This window comes from Scyliorhinus torazame, chromosome 6, assembly GCF_047496885.1.
Source record: "Scyliorhinus torazame isolate Kashiwa2021f chromosome 6, sScyTor2.1, whole genome shotgun sequence".
Classification (NCBI taxonomy): domain Eukaryota; kingdom Metazoa; phylum Chordata; class Chondrichthyes; order Carcharhiniformes; family Scyliorhinidae; genus Scyliorhinus; species Scyliorhinus torazame.
Window position 1 is genome coordinate 279,054,377 of NC_092712.1, and position 18,944 is coordinate 279,073,320.

Sequence of the window (18,944 nt, forward strand, 5' to 3'; positions counted from 1 at the left end):
AGTGTGGCCTCAATGGGCGTTCCTCACCGAGGCCAGAAATGAAGCAGAGATCCATTTAATGATGGGGTTCTTTGCGCTTCCAGCGCAGGAAATACCCAGCTAAACGCATTCGACATGGGACTCTGTTTCTTTTCTGTTAAATCGGGCCCCATATTGCATTGTCAGAATGATACCTGCATGTAAAAGGTTAAATTATGAGGGCTGATTGCATAAACTTGGTTTGTATTCCCTTGCTATTTAAAATGAAGAAAGTACTTGATTATAAAAATATAAAGAAATTATTTGATTGGGATGGGGAAATGTTGAACAAGGTGATATAATCTTAAAATTAGAGCTAGACCATTGAGGTGGGAAATTCGAACATAAGGCATTGTCGAAATCTGGAATTCTTTTCCCCAAAAGTCTGTGGATTCTGGTACAATTGCAACTTTCAAGATTGTGATCGAGATTTTTATTCGGCAAGTGTGGCACTAATATGGGTAAGGAGAATTAAGGTACATATCAGCCACAATCTAGTTGAATGGTAGAGGATATTTAGAGGTGCTGAACATCCTACTCCTGTCCTGTTGTTACTAACTTTTTTGGAGGTCACAATCTAACCGATCTTGCTTGAGGGGATCTTTCAGGATAGTGGTATTAATGAGTGATCAGACAATGAACTATACATTAAGTTTCAAATACTGAGCTGATATCAATCATGCTGCTGTTTACCATGAAATATCCCTCAGGAAAGGGCCGAATGGTTCAAAATAACTTTTCTTTGAACAAGTGAAAGGATCCTATTCAATGTAAACTAGGATAATCTTGTCTTATAATAGTATTCCTTTACTTCTTTTTACTGGAAAGAATGAAAAGGAGAGGGATTATCAAGAAATACAGCTCTGGTGACATTCCCTATCTAAGATGTATATAATTGACAGGAAAACAGAAACACATGACTTGGCAAGTCTTGGCAAGACCATAGTCAAAGAAATTAGGTTCAAATGGATTGGGGTGGTATTCGAAGTATGCTGGTGTGCATCTTCAAGTGAGAAAACCTTAGTTCAGCTTAGATTCTTTCTTCATCACAGAATTTACTTTTAAAAATATTTTGTAGAACAGATTCTATATCCCAGAGATTGCAGTTTATTTTCAGGTATCATGCTTAAATAACAGCGGGGCCCAATTCACTAGCCTAATGTATTTGTTCTCCTTCATAGTTCTGCTGTCTGTTTATATTGGAGAGGTGACAGAACATAGGGAACATAGAACACAGAAAAATACAGCACAGAACAGGCCCTTCAGCTCACGATGTTGTGCCGTACTTTTGTCCTAGATTAAGCACAAATTAATCTAAACCCCAGCATTCTACCGTAATCCATGTGCCTATCCAATAGCCACTTGAAGGTCCCTAATGTTTCCGACTCAACTACTTCCACAGGCAGTGCATTCCATGCCCCCACTACTCTCTGGGTAAAGAACCTACCTCTGACATCCCCCCCCTATATCTTCCACCATTCACCTTAAATTTATGTCCACTTGTAATGGTTTGTTCCACCCGGGGAAAACGTCTCTGACTGTCTACTCTATCTATTCCCCTGATCATCTTATAAACCTCTATCAAGTCGCCCCTCATCCTTCTCCGGTCTAATGAGAAAAGGCCTAGGACCCTCCACCTTTCCTCGCAAGACCTACTCTCCATTCCAGACAACAGCCTGGTAAATCTCCTTTGCACCTTTTCCAAAGCTTCCACATCCTTCCTAAAATGAGGCGACCAGAACTGCGCGCACAACTCCAAATGTGGCCTTATCAAGGTTTTGTACAGCTGCATCATCACCTCACGGCTCTTAAATTCAATCCCTCTGCTAATGAACACTAGCACATCATAGGCCTTCTTCACAGCTCTATCCACTTGAGTGGCAACTTTCAAAGATCTATGAACATAGACCCCAAGATCTCTCTGCTCCTCCACATTGCCAAGAACCCTACCGTTAACCCTGTATTCCGCATTCATATTTATCCTTCCAAAATGGACAACCTCTCACTTTTCAGGGTTAAACTCCATCTGCCACTTCTCAGCCCAGCTCTCTACATCCTATCTATGTCTCTTTGCAGTCGACAACAACCCTCCTCACCATCCACAACTCCACTAATCTTTGTATCGTCTGCAAATTTACTGACCCACCCTTCAACTCCCTCATCCAAGTCATTAATGAAAATCACAAACAGCAGAGGACCCAGAACTGATCCCTGCGGTACGCCACTGGTAACTGGGCTCCAGGCTGAATATTTGCCATCCACCACCACTCTCTGACTTCTATCGGTTAGCCAGTTTGTTATCCAACTGGCCAAATTTCCCACTGTCCCATGCCTCCTTAATTTCTGCATAAGCCTACCTTGGGGAACCTTATCAAATGCCTTACTAAAATCCATGTACACTACATCCACTGCTTTACCTTCATCCACGTGCTTGGTCACCTCCTCAAAGAATTCAATAAGACTTGTGAGGCAAGACCTACCCCTCACAAATCCGTGCTGACTATCCCTAATCAAGCAGTGTCTTTCCCGATGCTCAGAAATCCTATCCCTCAGTACCCTGTCCATTACTTTGCCTACCATCGAAGTAAGATTAACTGGCCTGTAATTCCCAGGGTTATCCCTATTCCCTTTTTTGAACAGGGGCACGACATTCACCGCTCTCCAATCCCCTGGTACCACCCCTGATGACAGTGAGGACGAAAAGATCATTGCCATCGGCTCTGCAATTTCATCTCTTGCTTCCCATAGAATCCTTGAATATATCCCGTCAGGCCCGGGGGACTTGTCTCTCCTCCAGTTTTTCAAAATGCCCAACACATCTTCCTTCCTAACTAGTATCTCCTCGAGATTATCAGTCGCTTTCACACTGTCCTCACCAACAATATGGCCCCTCTCATTCGTAAATACTGAAGAAAAGTACTCGTTGAAGACCTCTCCTATCTCTTCAGACTCAATACACAATCTACCGCTACTGTCCTTGATCGGACCTACCCTCGCTCGAGTCATTCTCATATTTCTCACATATGTGTAAAAGGCCTTGGGGTTTTCCTTGATCCTACCCGCCAAAGATTTTTCATGCCCTCTTAGCTCTCCTAATCCCTTTCTTCAGTTCCCTCCTGGCTATTTTGTATCCCTCCTGTCTGAACCTTGTTTCCTCAGCCTTACATAAGTATCCTTCTTCCTCTTAACAAGACATTCAACCTCTTTTGTCAACCATGGTTCCCTCACTCGACCATCTCTTCCCTGCCTGACAGGGACATGCATATCAAGGACATGTAGTATCTGTTCCTTGAACAAGTTCCACATTTCAATTGTGTTCCCAACTTATGCACTTCAGTTCTTGTCTGACAGCATCGTATTTACCCTTCCCCCAATTGTAAACCTTGCCCTGTTGCACGCACGTATCCCTCTCCGTTACTAAAGTGAAAGTCACAGAATTGTGGTCACTATCTCCCCTACTAACAATTCCATCACTTGGCCTGGTTCATTACCAAATCCAATATGGCATCCCCTCTGGTCGGACAATCTACATACTGTTAGAAAAGCTCCCTGGACACACTGCACAAACATCACCCCATCCAAACTATTTGATCTAAAGAGTTTCCACTCAATATTTGGGAAGTTGAAGTCACCCATGACTACTAACCTGTGACTTCTGCACCTTTCCAAAATCTGGGGCGAGATTCTCCGACCCCCCGCCGGGTCGGAGAATCACCGGGGGCTGGCGTGAATCCCGCCCCCGCCGGTTGCCGAATTCTCCGGCACCGGATATTCGGCGGGGGCGGGAATCGTGCCGCGCCGGTTGGCGCGCCCCCCCCCCCCCGGCGATTCTCCGGCCCAGGTGGGCCGAAGTCCCGCCGCTAAAATGCCTGTCCCGCCGGCGTAGATTAAACCACCTACCTTACCGGCGGGACAAGGTGGTGCGGGCGGGGTCCTGGGGGGGGGGGGGGGGGGGGGGGGCGGGGCGATCTGGCCCTGGGGGGTGCCCCCACGGTGGCCTGGCCCGCGATCGGGGCCCACCGATCCGCGGGCGGGCCTGTGCCGTGGGGGCACTCTTTGCCTTCGCCATCGTCTCCACCATGGCGGAAGAGGCTCCCTCCACTGCGCGTGCGCGGGAATGCCGTCAGCGGCCGCTAACGCTCCCGCGCATGCGCCGCCCGGAGATGCCATTTCCGCACCAGCTGGCGGGGCACCAAAGGCCTTTTCCGCCAGCTGGCGGGGCGGAAATTCATCCGGCGCCGGCCTAGCCCCTTAAGGTTGTGGCTCGGCCCCCAAAGATGCAGAGCATTCCGTACCTTTGGGGCGGCGCGATGCCCGACTGATTTGCGCCGATTTGGGCGCCAGTCGGCGGACATCGCGTCGATACCGGAGAATTTTGCCCCTGTTTCCCAATCTGTTCCTCCACATCTCTGCTGCTATTGGGGGGTCTATGGAAAACTCCCAACAAGGTGACTGCTCATTTCTGACTTCAACCCATACTACCTCAGTAGGCAGATCCTCATCGAACTGCCTTTCTGCAGCTGTTATACTATCTCTAATTAACAATGCAACCCCCTCCCCCCCCCCCCCCAACCTCTCTTACCACCCTCCCTAATCTTATTGAAACATCTATAACCAGGAACCTCCAACAACCATTTCTGCCCCTCTTCTATCCAAGTTTCCGTGATGGCCACCACATCGTAGTCCCAAGTACCGATCCATGCCTTAAGTTCACCCACCTTATTCCTAATGCTTCTTGCGTTGAAGTATACACACTTCAACCCATCTCCGTGCCTGCAAGTACTCTCCTTTGTCAGTGTTACCTTCCCTATTGCCTCACTACACGCTTTGACGTCCTGAACATCGGCTACCTTAGTTGCTGGACTACAAATCCGGTTCCCATTCCCCTGCCAAATTAGTTTAAACTCTCCCGAAGAGTACTAGAAAACCTCCCTCCCAGGATATTGGTGCCCCTCTGGTTCAGATACAACCCGTCCTGCTTGTACAGGTCCCACCTTCCCCAGAATGCACTCCAATTATCCAAATACCTGAAGCCCTCCCTCCTACACCATTCCTGCAGCCACGTGTTCAGCTGCACTCTCTCCCTATTCCTAGCCTCGCTATCACGTGGCACCGGCAACAAACCAGAGATGACAAGTCTGTCTGTCCTGGCTTTTAACTTCCAGCCTAACTCCCTAAACTCCGAGATATCCCTGGCCCTGGCACCCGGGAGGCAGAGACCTGGCCGCTAGGGCCTTCCCCCGGTAAGTCATCTCCCCATCTCTCCTCTCTCTCCCCCCCCCCCCCCCCCCCCCCCCCCCAACAGCATCCAAAACGGTATACTTGTTTTGAAGGGGAACGGCCACGAGGGATCCCTGCACTGTCCGCCCGTTCGTTTTCTTTCCCCTCACTGTAACCCAGCAACTTTTGTCCTGTACCTTGGGTGTGGTTACCTCCCTGTAACACTTGTCTATTACCCCCTCTGCCTCCTGGATGATCCGAAGTTCATCCAGCTCCAGTTCCCTAACACGGTCTCTGAGGAGCTGGAGATGGGTGCACTTCCCGCAGGTATAGTCAGTGGGGACACCGGTGGTATCCCACACCACCCACATCCTGCAGGAGGAGCATGCAACTGCCCTAGCCTCCATCCCCTCTTACCTTACAGAATGTAGCTGCCCTGTGGTCCAACTGGAACGCTGCCCTCCGACTCTGCTCCCAGTCAGATGATAAAAGATGTTTTTTCATAATCAATTTACTATGTATGCGGTTGGTTAAACATTAAACCCTATGCCAGAATTGAAGAGCACATGTTTTATGTAGCTGAAAGTAAAGAAGGCACCAAGTGGATAGGGTAAAAGAAAATTAACTAGATCTGCTGAGGAAGAGAAACAAAACCAAGGCTCAAAGTGATTGGATATAAACTTGTTCGAATTATAATGTAAGAATTGAACAATGATGTGCAGTTTAAGTCTTTTCTTATGACTCTCGAAACTTAATAATTTCACCCCATCAATTCCAGGAACTGGCTGTCTGCTGATACCAAGGATGAGCGCAACCTCTGGATGCAGAAGCTGAATCGGGCTCTAGTTGACCTGCGGACTTGGCAACCAGATGCTTGCTACAGGCCTCACGTCCTGTTAAAAGAGATTGAACACCATTATTAATCAGTTTTATTTGCCAATTAATTCCTTAAACTTAAACATGAGCATTGAACAAGTGCAGATACTTGATACATTTTGTACATGAAATGTTCCTGAACAGTCACTACACTGGCACTAACCAATATGCAGCAGTGGCTGAAAATATGTTTAATAGCAGAAAAGATGGTGCTTGATTGGTCCAAATTTAACTTTATTAGGTAAAGGAGGGAAGATAAGTCATTTTGGAGGGCCATGATTATATTATATAATGTTTTATAGGAAACAGCTTTGCCGTAACAGCTTATTGAATTACAGATGTTCTTTTGCCATTGAAAAGATGCCTCAAAACTCCACACCTGATCACGTTTAAGAACAGCTGTATCTTTCATGGTTGGAATTTTATTTATAAAAATGTCACTTTCGGGTAAGTAAGGAACTGCAGATAGCAATTACTTGCAAAAAAGAGGAACTGATGTTATAAACCATACCTATAAAATATATTAATTGTGTTGTCTTCAGCCATGAGGAGGAGCTGACTGGGGCTGAAATTCTCCGTCGGCAGCGCACCCCTGCCCACACATTTCCCGGTGGCGTGGGGTGACTACAATGGGAAATCCCATTGACAAGCTGCGGGAACAGAGAATCCCGCCGCCAGTGAGCGGCACGCCGCAAGGAAAAACGCGGCTCGGAAAATGGAAAATTCAACTCTGGGTCCAGAAAGATGACATAGCTACCAATTATGTTTCTTCATGTTAGCCAACACCATTATCCCTTAATGCTGGGGCAGGCTTCAGTCCATCAACTCTACCATCGGAATCAATTTCCATTTAGTAGTCCAACCAACAGTTAGCAAAGTTTGCACACAAGGGCAACTGACTTACAAGTGAGTAGGATTGTACTGAGCCCTCTTGATAAGAGTTTTACACATTAACCAGTCTATTCAGCTGTCACACCATGAATCCTAAGATTGTTGGCCTGACACATGGACTGATTCCAGAAAATGTCAAGTTGAAATAGCAAATGCTTGTTTTTCTGTAGTTTGAAGCACTGGAGGTTTTTAAGGTACTAGAGCACACTATGCAATATTTTCAAATATATGTTTTCAATTATGCTGCTATATATTACCTGCTTGATGCTTGCAGGCTGTCACATTTAACTTTAGCAAACAGCATCTTAAGATTCTGCACGGTCAAAGGATTTATAGAGACCCTTTTTGAGAGATGTGTTAAACTTCACCTATTGTATGTCTTTCTGTTAACATCATTGTGAATTATTTAATAACCCTACTTAAAATATGTTCGGACTTAAAATATATTCAGCTCTAAAATGTTGTTTCCATTGTGTATTATAATATGTGAATTCCAATTGTCAGAATTTTAAGAGATTTTTGGATAATGCTGATAATTGCCCATCATAGAATGTGTTGGAAAGAATTCACATTATAGTTATTGCCCCAGCTGTAATTTATACCGCTATTAAATCTATGCCAAATAAGTACCATAATATCACACTAACAAACTTGTGGAATATTAAATTAAAAATTATTCTGTTTCTATTTTCAGTAAGTTTACATTCTTTGTTTTCCTCCATGTTTGTCCTGTCCATCTTCAATTGACTATTTTATCTAGTTCAATTTCTTAATGTTTTACTGTATTTTTACAAGACCAGGGTTTGGACATTGTTTAAAAATAAACTGCTTCAAAATATACAACCATCTCAAAGGACATTATTCTCATGAATTGGTTAAAAGTCAATAACCTGTACCTATGTAGCACCTTTAACATGGTGGTAAAAACAGAAGATGCTTCACAGAAGCATTATCAAATTTTATTTGATACTGAACCACATGATTTATTGGGAGCGATGATATAGTTTGTAAGTGGCTGAGGCCCAAGTACTGACCCTTGCATCACTAAAACCCTGCCATCCCTAAAGATATCCCCTTTCCTTAACCAACCATCAATTGGAGCTAATCGTGCAATTTCCAGGCCCCCAAATCTTGTGTAACAACCTCTTATCGACTTCCTTCTGAAAATCCAAATATACTATATCCACTTTGTGGTGACTCGAGGCTTCCGGTGGTTTACAAAGGGGTTTATTGTTAAAAGACAAAGACCGTTAAGTGACGAGCACAGAACACAATATAATAAGTCTTAATACTTTGGCTCTGGGATCCACACTGCTCGGGTTCCTGATCCCAGGTCCCCACGCAAGCTCCCTATTCACTGGGATTCATGACTGTTCCCCGAGCGATCATGTAGTCCATCAAGACCTTAAGGGGGCTGCACTACCACATTCCTCCCACCTTGAATCCCTTATTACAACTACCCAAAAAAAAACTATATGCAGAAGTTACAAACGTTATGAGAGCCAACAGGGAAAAGGGAGTCCATTAAAATGTCAATCGATCTGGAGACCTCTGGGTCCTCCCACAGGTAGGCACCCTTCTGGGTAATCAGCTTGTCACCTCAGGACGCACTGCCTCAACGGCAGGCAAATTGGCCTCACTGGCCTTGGCGGGGGCAGCTGCAGAGTAGATTCAGGAACCCTGGCTCCCCCTGGCCAGATGGAAATACATGAGTGTTCACAATACTGGTGGGTCTTGTTGACTCCAAGCTCAGTGTTGCCAGCCCCCTGATTCCCCAAGTGACTGATGTGCTTTCTGATGGTTTTCCAGTTGACATTGACCACATATATGAGACCATCCTGCTAGCCAAGGCAGACCTGAAGCAAAATTACAGACCAAAACCATGTGTCTCACCTGGAACGACTTGTCACCCCTCTGCTCTGACCGTTGATTCTTCTGGGAGGCCTGATGGTCCACCACCTTCCCTACCAAATTTGGAAAAACAAGATCCAACTGGGTACTCAACCAATGACCCATGAGCAGCTAAGCGGGTGTGGCTCCCATGGTGGAGTGGGAGGTTGAGTTGTACAAAGTCGTTTATCAGATTACTTTTTCATTGCATTATTTAAGGTCTGAACAGCCCTCTCAGCTAACCTATTAGACCACTGAGTGGTAGGGGCATCTTAGTACAAAAATCTGGAAATGATCGGCATTAAAATGGGTGCCATTGTCTGGCACGATGGATTCGGTACATCCCTGAATGGCAAACACTTGGCACAAGCCATTGCCGTAGTCACAGAGGTCGTGATCCCCATCTCTTGAACTGATAGCCACTTTGAGTGGGCATCCACCAGGACTAAAAACTTCTTGCCTAAAAAGGGCCCACTTAGTCAACGTGCACCTGGGTCCTAGGCGACCTGGCCATTCCCAAAGTTCAAGTGTGGTGGATGGCAGCAAGGACTTCTGCATTTGGCAAGGGTGCCACTGTTGCACCAATTCTTCAATTGCTTTATCAATGCCTGGGCACCAGATGTAGCTGCATACAGCACCTTCATCTTTGTCTGCCCTGGGTGGATGCTATGCAGCTCTAGTTTTTTAAAAATATTTCAATATTTTGATTATGAAACAAAACAAAAAAAGGGAACAAACAGGAAGTCTCACAACAAATAAATAACGCCCTGCCGTTTCCCTCCACCCACCATGCCTTTCTCTACCCCCCAGCTCCCACTACTGATGTCTCAACTATCCTTGCAGAAGGTAATAAACGACTTCCATCTCCGGGCAAACCCCCCACAGACCCTCTCAAGGTGAACTTAATTTTTCCAACTTAAGGAATTCTGCGAGGTTGTTCACCCACACCCTCTGCTTCGGCGCCCCCAAGTCCCTCCACTCCAGCAAAATCCGTCTCCAGGCTACCAGGGAGGCGAAGGCCACGATGTTGTCCTCTGGACTCCTGGGTCTTCCGACACTCTGATAATGGGCACTTCTGGACTCTGAGTAACCTTCCCCTTCAGTACCTCGGACATAATGTCAACGAACCCCCACCAGAATCCTTCCAGCTTCGGACAAGCCCAAAATATGTGGACATGGTTCGCGGGCTCTCCCACGCACTGCCCACACCTGTCCTCCACTCCCTCAAAGAACCTGCTCATTCTGGCCACCGTCATGCGCCCTATGAACCACTTTGAATTGAATAAGGCTAAGCCTAGCACAAGAAGAGGATGCATTCACTCTCTTCCGAGCCTCCTATAACCCAGCCTCCATCTCCCTCCCTAGCTCATTCTCCCACTTTTGTTTAACTTCTCATGGGGCTCCCTCCCAATCCATTAATTACTTATAAATTTCTGATACCCTATCCTCACAACTCCTGTTTACATCACCATCTTGTCCTGCAGCCCTGGGGGCGGCAGGTCGGGAAAAGATGTTACCTGCTTCCTAACATAACCCGGTACCTGTAAGTACCAGAACCCATTCCCGCTGGGCAGCTCCTACTCCTTCCAATTCCTCTAGCCTCGAGAAGCTGCCCCCCACAAATAGGTCCCCAAACCGTTCGATCCCACCCCTGGAACCTCGCGTCCAACCCCCCCTGGTGCAAATCTATGATTCCCACAAATCGACGCCCAGACCGAGGCATCCTCCAACCTCGGGTGCTGCTGCCACTGTCCCCACACCCTCAGGGCCGCCACCACCACCGACTCGTGGAGTACCTGGCTGGCGAAAACGACTGAGACGTCATCAACAGTGCCCCTAAACTAGTGTCCTTACAAGAGGCGGCCTTCATCCGTTCCTACACTGACCCCTTACCCACTTCCTAACCATGGCTATATTCACTACCCAGTAATAGTTCATTAAATTTGGTGAGGCCAGCCCCCAACAGCCTGTTCCAGAAGCACTTTCTTTACCCATGGGGATTTCCCTGCCCATTCAAACCCTGAAATCAGGGCATTAAATTTTCTTTAAAAAGGCCTTTGGGATAAAAATGGGAAGGTTTTGAAAAGCAAATAAAAACCTCGGAAGCACTGTAATTTTCACTGTTGGCACGTGCCCCGCCAGCAACAGCGGTAGCCCGTCCCATTTCTTAAATCCTCCTTCATCTGCTCTACCAACCGCACAGATTGAATTTGTGTAGTTGTTCCTGTCCCCGCGCCACCTGGATGCCCAAGTATCTACAGTTCATCCCCACCACTTTAAGCTGTAGCTCGTCCAACCTACCCTCATGTCCACTTGCTCGGATCAGGAAGAACTCACTCTTCCCCATGTTTAACTTATACCCGAAAAACTGGCCGAATTACTCTAAAATATTCACGATCCCCCCAATACCTCCCAACGGGTCTGAAATGTAAAGTAACAGATCATCCGCATCTCGCGAACCTCTATGCTCCACCCGCACTTTCCAACTCCTTGATGCACTTAGCGCCATTGCCAATGGCTCTATCGTCAAGGTGAAAAGCAACGGGGAGAGTGGGCAACTATCCCTGCCTTGTCCCACCATGCAATCCAAAATACCCTGAACTCACCCGATTCGTCCTAACACTAGCTTACCAGCACCTTATATAACAACCGGACCCAATCCACAAACCCCTGCCCAAACCCGAACCGTCCCAGTACTTCCCACAGATATTCCCATTCCATCCAATCAAAGGCATTCTCAGCATCCATAGCGACCTCCACCTCCTGTCCTATGGGGGGGGGGGGGGCATCAGAATCACATTCAATAAGCACTTAACATTCGCAGACAGATGCCCCCCATTTACAAACCCTGTCTGGTCTTCCCCTAGCACCCCCGGCACAATCCGCGGGGTCAAGATCTTTGCCAACAGCTTGGCATCCATATTTAGCAGCGAGATCCGGCGGTAGAACCCACACTGCACCGGGTCCTTATCCTTCAAATTTAAGGATATCGAAGCCTGTGATACTTGGAAGCTCCCCCTTCTCCCTCGCCTCATTGTATGCCCGTACCAGCAAGGGCCCCAGATCCCTTAAAACCTTTTATAAAGTTCCACCAGGAACCCATCCAGGGCCTTCCCTGTCTGCATCGCCCCATGCCCTCCATCACCACCAGTCCAATGGGCGCCCCAGTCCCTCTGCCAAATCTTCCTCCACTTTAGGGAACTCCAACCTGTCCGGAAATTGCTGCATTCATTCTCCCGCCGCCGGAGGTTTCGATTCATATAGCCTCATAATATTTCTTAATGCCACATTCACCCCCTCCGAATCTAAGACCGTCCTTCCTCTCCCATCCTTCACCTTTCCAATCTCCCTCACCGTCTCCTGCTTCCTAAGTTGGTGTGCCAGCATCCTGCTCGCTTTCTCCACATATTCATACACTGCCCACTGGCCCTCCATAACTGTCCCACTGCCTTCCCCGTGGATGCCAATCCGAACTCCATCTGGAGCCTCTGTCGCTCCCTCAACAAATCGGCCTCCGGGTACCTCCTACCTACCAGGATCTCCACCAGCATACCCATCGCTGCCCGCTCTTCCTATCCATATGTGCCTGGATTGATATAAACTCCCCCCTGACCACTGCCTTAAGCGCCTCCCATAGCGTGGCGGCCGAAACCTCACCCGTGTCATTCAGGTCTACGTACCCCCGAATGGCAACCCTCACTCGCTCGCACACCTCCTCGTCTGCTAGCAACCCCATGTTTAATCTCCAATCTCCCCCCCCCCCCCCCCCTCCCCCGCCATGGTCCACTTGCAAGTTCACCCAGTGCGACGCGTGGTCAGAAATCGCAATCGGTGAATACCTCGGGTTAACCACCCCCACCACAAAGTAAGAGATCCTCTAGTCCACCCAGTGCAGCGCGTGGTCAGAGACCACAATCGCCAAATACCCGGAGTTGACCACCCCCGCCAGCAAAGTCTTCACTAGAAGAAAGTAATCCATCAGTACACCCAGTGCACATGGGCGGAGTACAAGAATTCCTTTACCCTCAGCCTCCCAGACCTCCACAGATTTCCCCCCCCCCCCCCCCCCTTCCATGCGCTCCATGAACTCCTGTAGCTCCTTTGCCACCGCTGACACCCTCCCCGATCGCGGACTAGACCAATCCAATCTCGACTTGATAACCGTATTAAAATCCACCCCCACCCCGATCTTCCCTAGCCACCGCGTCATGAATTCGACATTGTCCCAATTTGGGGCGCACAAGTTCACCAGAACCACTGGCATTCCTTCCAATTTCCCACTTACCATCACAAACCTTCCTCCCTGAATCCGCCACTATATTCTCCATCTCAAACACTACCCACTTATTTATCAGCACCGTCACTCCCCGCGTCCTCCTATCCAACCAGAGTGAAAAACCTGTCGAACCCACTCCTTCCTCAGCCTAGTCTGGCCCCAATCTTCAAATGTGTTTCCAGTAGAAATGCCACATCTGCCTTTAAACTCCTCAGATGTGCTTAAACGGCTTCCTCTTGGATCTCTCCATTGCCACCGCTGATGCTTCTTTAGTAGCTGGTGTAATGGTGCCAATGCTGTGGCTAAATTAAAAATGAACCTTTCATAATAATTCACCACACTGAGGAAAGATTTGAGCTCACTGGCATTTTTGGGTGTAGGGACCTCGGCTATACCCTTGACCTTTCCTTCCAGGGATGCAATCAATGCTTTCACATCAATGCAAAATCCTAAGTACATCATTTCTGAGGCTTGAAAAGTACACTTTTCGCATTTGAGGCCCACCCCCACTCCCCGAGACCTTTTTAATGCTTCCTGCAGGCTAGACATGTGGACCTCTGGGATAATGCTGGTAACTAACATTACATAAAGGTAGACTATCACTGTGGGAGTTCCCTGGAGATTTTCCAGCATAAGCTGGAAAATAGCACAGCTTAAGCAATGCTGAACGATAGTCTTGTATACTGAAGGCCTTTGTGAGTTTTTATTGTGGCAAACTCTTCGTCCAATTCTAGTTGCAAGTCGGCATGACTAAGGTCCAATAACCAGTCCCTTCCCATCAGACTGGGCCGGTGCCCTTCCATGACAACCAAGGGCAGATTGCCCTCCTGCCCATTGAATGCCAGTGGTGTATTGGTGCTTCTGAACATCTTTAAAGTGGAAAGCTTGGCTATAGTAATATTCAAAATTAAAGGCTGAGATACAGCATGGAGATATTGGAAAATCTGCTCCCACTATGGTCACTGAAGCCCCGGTGTCGACCTTCATTTTGAGGGGTTTGTGGTTTTGGCTTGAGACAATTTCAATCGGGCCCATCTTATTCAATTGGACTGCATTCAGCCGATGCATTGCAAGCTCTTCCTCAGAGCTCGTCTCCATTATGTCCAGTAGCATCGTGGACTGCTGCTGTTGTTTTTTTCTATTGACACGTTTGCCTCGCATGGCAACGTCTTGAATGTGCCCCCATCTTCGATGCATCAGGAACACAAACTCCCAAAAATGATAGGTCTCCTGAGGATGGTCTCCCCTGCAACGATTGCAGTCCACCTCAGACTTTGGGGTGATGCCCCATTTTTCCCCCGGTCCTTAGACTTTATTCTGGTTCTAGGACCATGTCTGGTTCTCTGCTGTGCCTGGTGATCTTGCCACATGCCTCACAACCATACCGCCCCTTACTTGATTAACCTCCCCTCCAGCCACGCTTTCGAAATCAGTGGCACACTTTTCAGTGCACTCGTGTCGTTTGAGCTATCTCGATTGTTTTTTTTCCACATTATAGTGAATACAGCCAGGGGACTCGTCTGGATTTTAAGGTTATGGATCCCACAAACCAGCCGATCGGGCAACATGGGCAGCACAGTGGTTAGCACTGCTGCCTCACAGCTCCAGGGACCTGGGTTCAATTCCAGCCTCGGGTGACTGTCAGTGTGGAGTTTGCACTTTCTCACCGTGTCTGCGTGGGTTTCCTCCGGGTGCTCCGGTTTCCTCCCGCAGTCCAAAGATGTGCAGGTTAGGTGAATTGGCCATGCTAAATTGTCCCTTAGTCTCCAAAAAAGGTTAGGTGGGGTTGCTGGGTTACGGGGATAGGGTAGAGACATGGGCTTAAGTTGGGTATTCTTTCAAGGGCTGGTGTAGACTTGATTGGCCGAATGGCCTCCTGCACTAAATTCTATGGCACTAAGCCCAGTCCCAAATTCACAGTGCTTAGTGAACTGGCAAAGCCTGGCTATGAAGGCTGAGACAGACACTTCATGCACCCCCTCTCTCTTTCTTCCCCCCCCCCCCCCTGCCAACTGCAGAAGGGTAATCAAGGGCTTTGTGTTGAAATGACCTTTGACAATTTTACTATCTGGTCAAAGGTCTTTGAGTCTGATGCCTCTGAGGATGGGAGCTTCTTAATTAAGTTATACTTTTGGGGCCCACCAATGTCAAAAATATCACCTTTTACTTGTCTTTGATGATGATCTCGCTCGCAGTTTTTTAAAAAAGTAGTGGAGCTTTTCGATGTGCTGACTCTAATCCTTAGCCAATGTGGTGGCTCAAGGCAGACACTGGAGACTTCCAGTAGTTAACCAAAGGTTTTATTGATGAACGGCAAATGCAGTTAAGTCACACACACACAACACAATTTAACAGGTCTTAATACTTCGGCTCTGGGGTCCACACTGCCCCGGGTCCTGAGCCCAAGGCCCCACACAAACTTCCTATTGGCTGGGGTTCGTGAGCTTCTGGGAAATTGGCCCCAAACAAGTCATGTGGTCCATTGAGCCTGCCCCTTAAAGGGGCTCTACCACATACTTGTTCCCACATTTCTGCCCTGATACACCTCAAACACTAATGGATTTGTCGAGCACAATTTCTTTCATAAATCCTTGTTGACTCTGTCTAATCCCATTATTATTGTCCAAGTGTGGTGTTACCATTCAATTAATAATAAAATACGAAAGGCACTACAGAGCAAAGAAGACTATGCAACTAAAATACAAGATGATGGTAAACTGCTAGCACTATGGCACCAAAAAGCCTCACAGGCACAAACCGTGTCCTGCAAGCACGCCAGAAAGCTGCCACTATAATAGGTGAGGACACTTTGGGGAAACGAGTAGGTCAAAAACCTCTAAATATTCATCAGCGAATCTTCACACAAAAGCCAATGAAATAAGTAGAAGAGTCACGCAAATATGAAGAACAACAATGCTTCCTGGGTGAGATTAATGATACTAGAAATGCCTTCTGGGATACAGACAATAATGTCTGTCAATAGACACATTGCTAATTTAAATTAAACACAGGAGCAAGTAATAGTCCTGAACTGTGGCTGATTAAATAACCTTTGCAGCCATCTACAACAAAGCGGTACAGATCAGGAGGAATCATGCTCCAGGTCAAAGGTACATTGCAAGCAATGCTCCAAATATGAACAAACATGCAGACGTGTGCTTCACAACCAAGAATTCTGTCTTCCGAGTAGGAAAGCCTATGTCGACCTCAACCTCGACCAAAAGATAAAAGAAGTTAGCCAGAAAGGATCTGGTTCTGATTTTAAAACCTATTTTCCAAAATTATTCACTGGGCTGGAGTGACTGAAGACTCAATACAGAATAACCCGGAGAAACAATGCCAAACCTGTGTTCCTGTTCACCCCAAGGAAAGCATTTCAACCATTTCTGAATCAAGTACATCTGCAACTTGACAAAATGGCCAACATGAAGGTCATCTTCCATCATCACTCAGCACAGCCAAGAGAATGGTGCTCCAGGATGACCCTGGTTCTGAAACCAAACAGGTTCATTTGCAAACGTGGCAACCTGACACAACTCAACAAGACTGTTGAGGGAAATCCACCTGATGTATTTGGTGGACGACAGCTTGGCAAGCTCTGTTCTCAAAACCTGATGCTGTTATGGTCGAGGGTTTAGAAAACCCCAAAGTGTATCATGGAGTTCACCTAGCCCACAACTTTTAATAGATTTTGGTTATGGGGAACACGAGAGCCCACTTTACAGGTGTGATGCAACAGAGAACCATGAGTATTTTAAAACAAAAACTATGTTTAATCATGAACCCAGTTAACATTTTATAAACATACAGTGAACATCTTAGCAACCATCAGTTCAAATGCACCTCCCAAAGAATATAGTACTCGAAAAGACCAAAAACTTTTTACAGAAGGATAGCAGGTTTAAATTCTCTACTGAGAGCAGTTACCACTTTGAAATCACCAAATGAACATTATTTAGCTTGCAGAGATTCATACACATCTTGCTGTTACTGCAGCTTCTCCAAATCTAAAACAAAACTAAACAGCCACAAAGCAGCTTTTCAGCTCAAAATGAAAGTGAAAGACAGAAAGACACACAGCTCCACCCACACTCTGACATCACTGCTGCTATTTGAGAAACACACATTTCTTAAAGGGACTCTTACATGACACCTCCCCCCAAGAAAAAAAAAATAAACCATCAACTTCAAGATGGTTTCATTTTTCACTTTCCATTAAGAAATATTGACAGCAAATATAGTTTGTGTTTAACAGAACAAACTAAGGAAACATTTATAATAACATAGTCCATTTTAGTTCTTCCTGTAACTCGTCATCACATTTGTGACAAAGCATCGGCTATCACGTTTCCTCATCCTGCCACATGTATTATTTTTAAATGAAATGGCTGTAACAATAAACTCCATTGAAACAGTCTTGCATTGTTATTCCAGAATTGCTCCAAAAACGTTCAGGAATTATGATCAGTATATATCATTGTGTCAGACTGATTGCTGGTCACATAAATTTGAAAATGTTGCAAAACCAGCACCAAGTTCAAAGTCTCCTTCTCAATCATTGAATACTTCCTCGAGTGAGAATTCAATTTCTTTGAAAAATAACCAATAGGCCGCTCGAGTCCGTCGTCGGCGTCTTGTAGAAGCACTGCACTTACGCCCACTTCACTCGCATCAACAGCCACTTTGAATGGTTTTGTGGAATTTGGGATGGCTAACACCGGAGCAGTGGTTAACACAGCCTTCAGGCCGTCAAATGCCTGTTGACACTCCGCTGTCCACTTAAATCTGCTACGCTTCTTGAGCAAGTTCTTCAGTGGAGCAACCACACTGCTAAAGTTCGACACAAATTTCTGGTAAAGTCCATTCATACCAAGAAATCGCATTATTTCCCTTTGTGTCGAGGGTATTGGAAACTCCCCAATAACGTTTGTTTTCACATCCCGTGGGACCATTCGACCTTGTCCGTTTATATGGCCAAGGAAAGTGACTTGGGCTTTTCCAAATTCATTTTTGGCTAGGTTTACCACCAAACCTGCCTCCTGAAGTCGAACAAATAACTCCATCAGATGCTTCAAATGCTCTTTCCATGTCTGGCTAAAAATTACCAGATCGTTGATATATACCGCACAATTGGGTAATCCGGAAACAACTTTGTTAGTTGACCGTTGAAATGTGGCTGGGATGTTTTTCATGCCAAATGGCATAACTTTGAATTGGTATATACCATCTGGAGTCACAAAAGCTGAAATCTCCTTCGCCCTTTTGGATAAAAGTACCTGACAGTATCCTTTCAGTAAATCCAGTTTGGAAATAAAAGCGGATTGTCCCACCTTCTCAATGCAATCCTCCAAGTGTGGGATAGGATAAGAGTCTGGTCTTGTAACTGCATTAACCTTTATATAGTCCACACACAACCATTGGGTACCATCCGGTTTTGGCACCATCACGATGGGTGAGCTCCATTGGCTGCAACCCACTTCAATTATGCCATTTTTAAGCATACTTTCAATGTCTTTGTTAACCTGTGCCAATTTTAAAGGGTTAAGTCTATATGTAGTTTAATTGGAACAGAATTTCCCACATCTACATCATGTATAGCCATCTTAGTACTTCCCAATTTATCTCCACAAACTTGCCAATGCGATATCAATATCTCTTTCAGGTCAGTTTGTTTTTCCTCTGGAAGGTAACTCAACAATTTATCCTGTTGCTATCTTTTAGTGGCTATAAATATGGCGGTTAATAAGGTCGCCTTTCTTAATCTTAATTATGA

General features: G+C 46.3%; 1 protein-coding gene across 5 annotated transcripts in view; it reads left to right on the forward strand.

Moving 5' to 3' along the window:
- Positions 1-7,698, forward strand: part of anln (anillin, actin binding protein) — a 194,259-nt gene extending 186,561 nt beyond the window's left edge. For all 5 annotated transcript variants that reach the window (XM_072509741.1, XM_072509744.1, XM_072509742.1 and 2 more), the window contains one exon: positions 6,017-7,698. In XM_072509741.1, coding sequence (XP_072365842.1) covers positions 6,017-6,161 — 145 coding nt within the window. In that variant the 3' untranslated portion in view covers positions 6,162-7,698. The remainder of the gene's footprint in view (positions 1-6,016) is intronic.
- The last annotated feature ends 11,246 nt before the right edge of the window (positions 7,699-18,944 follow it).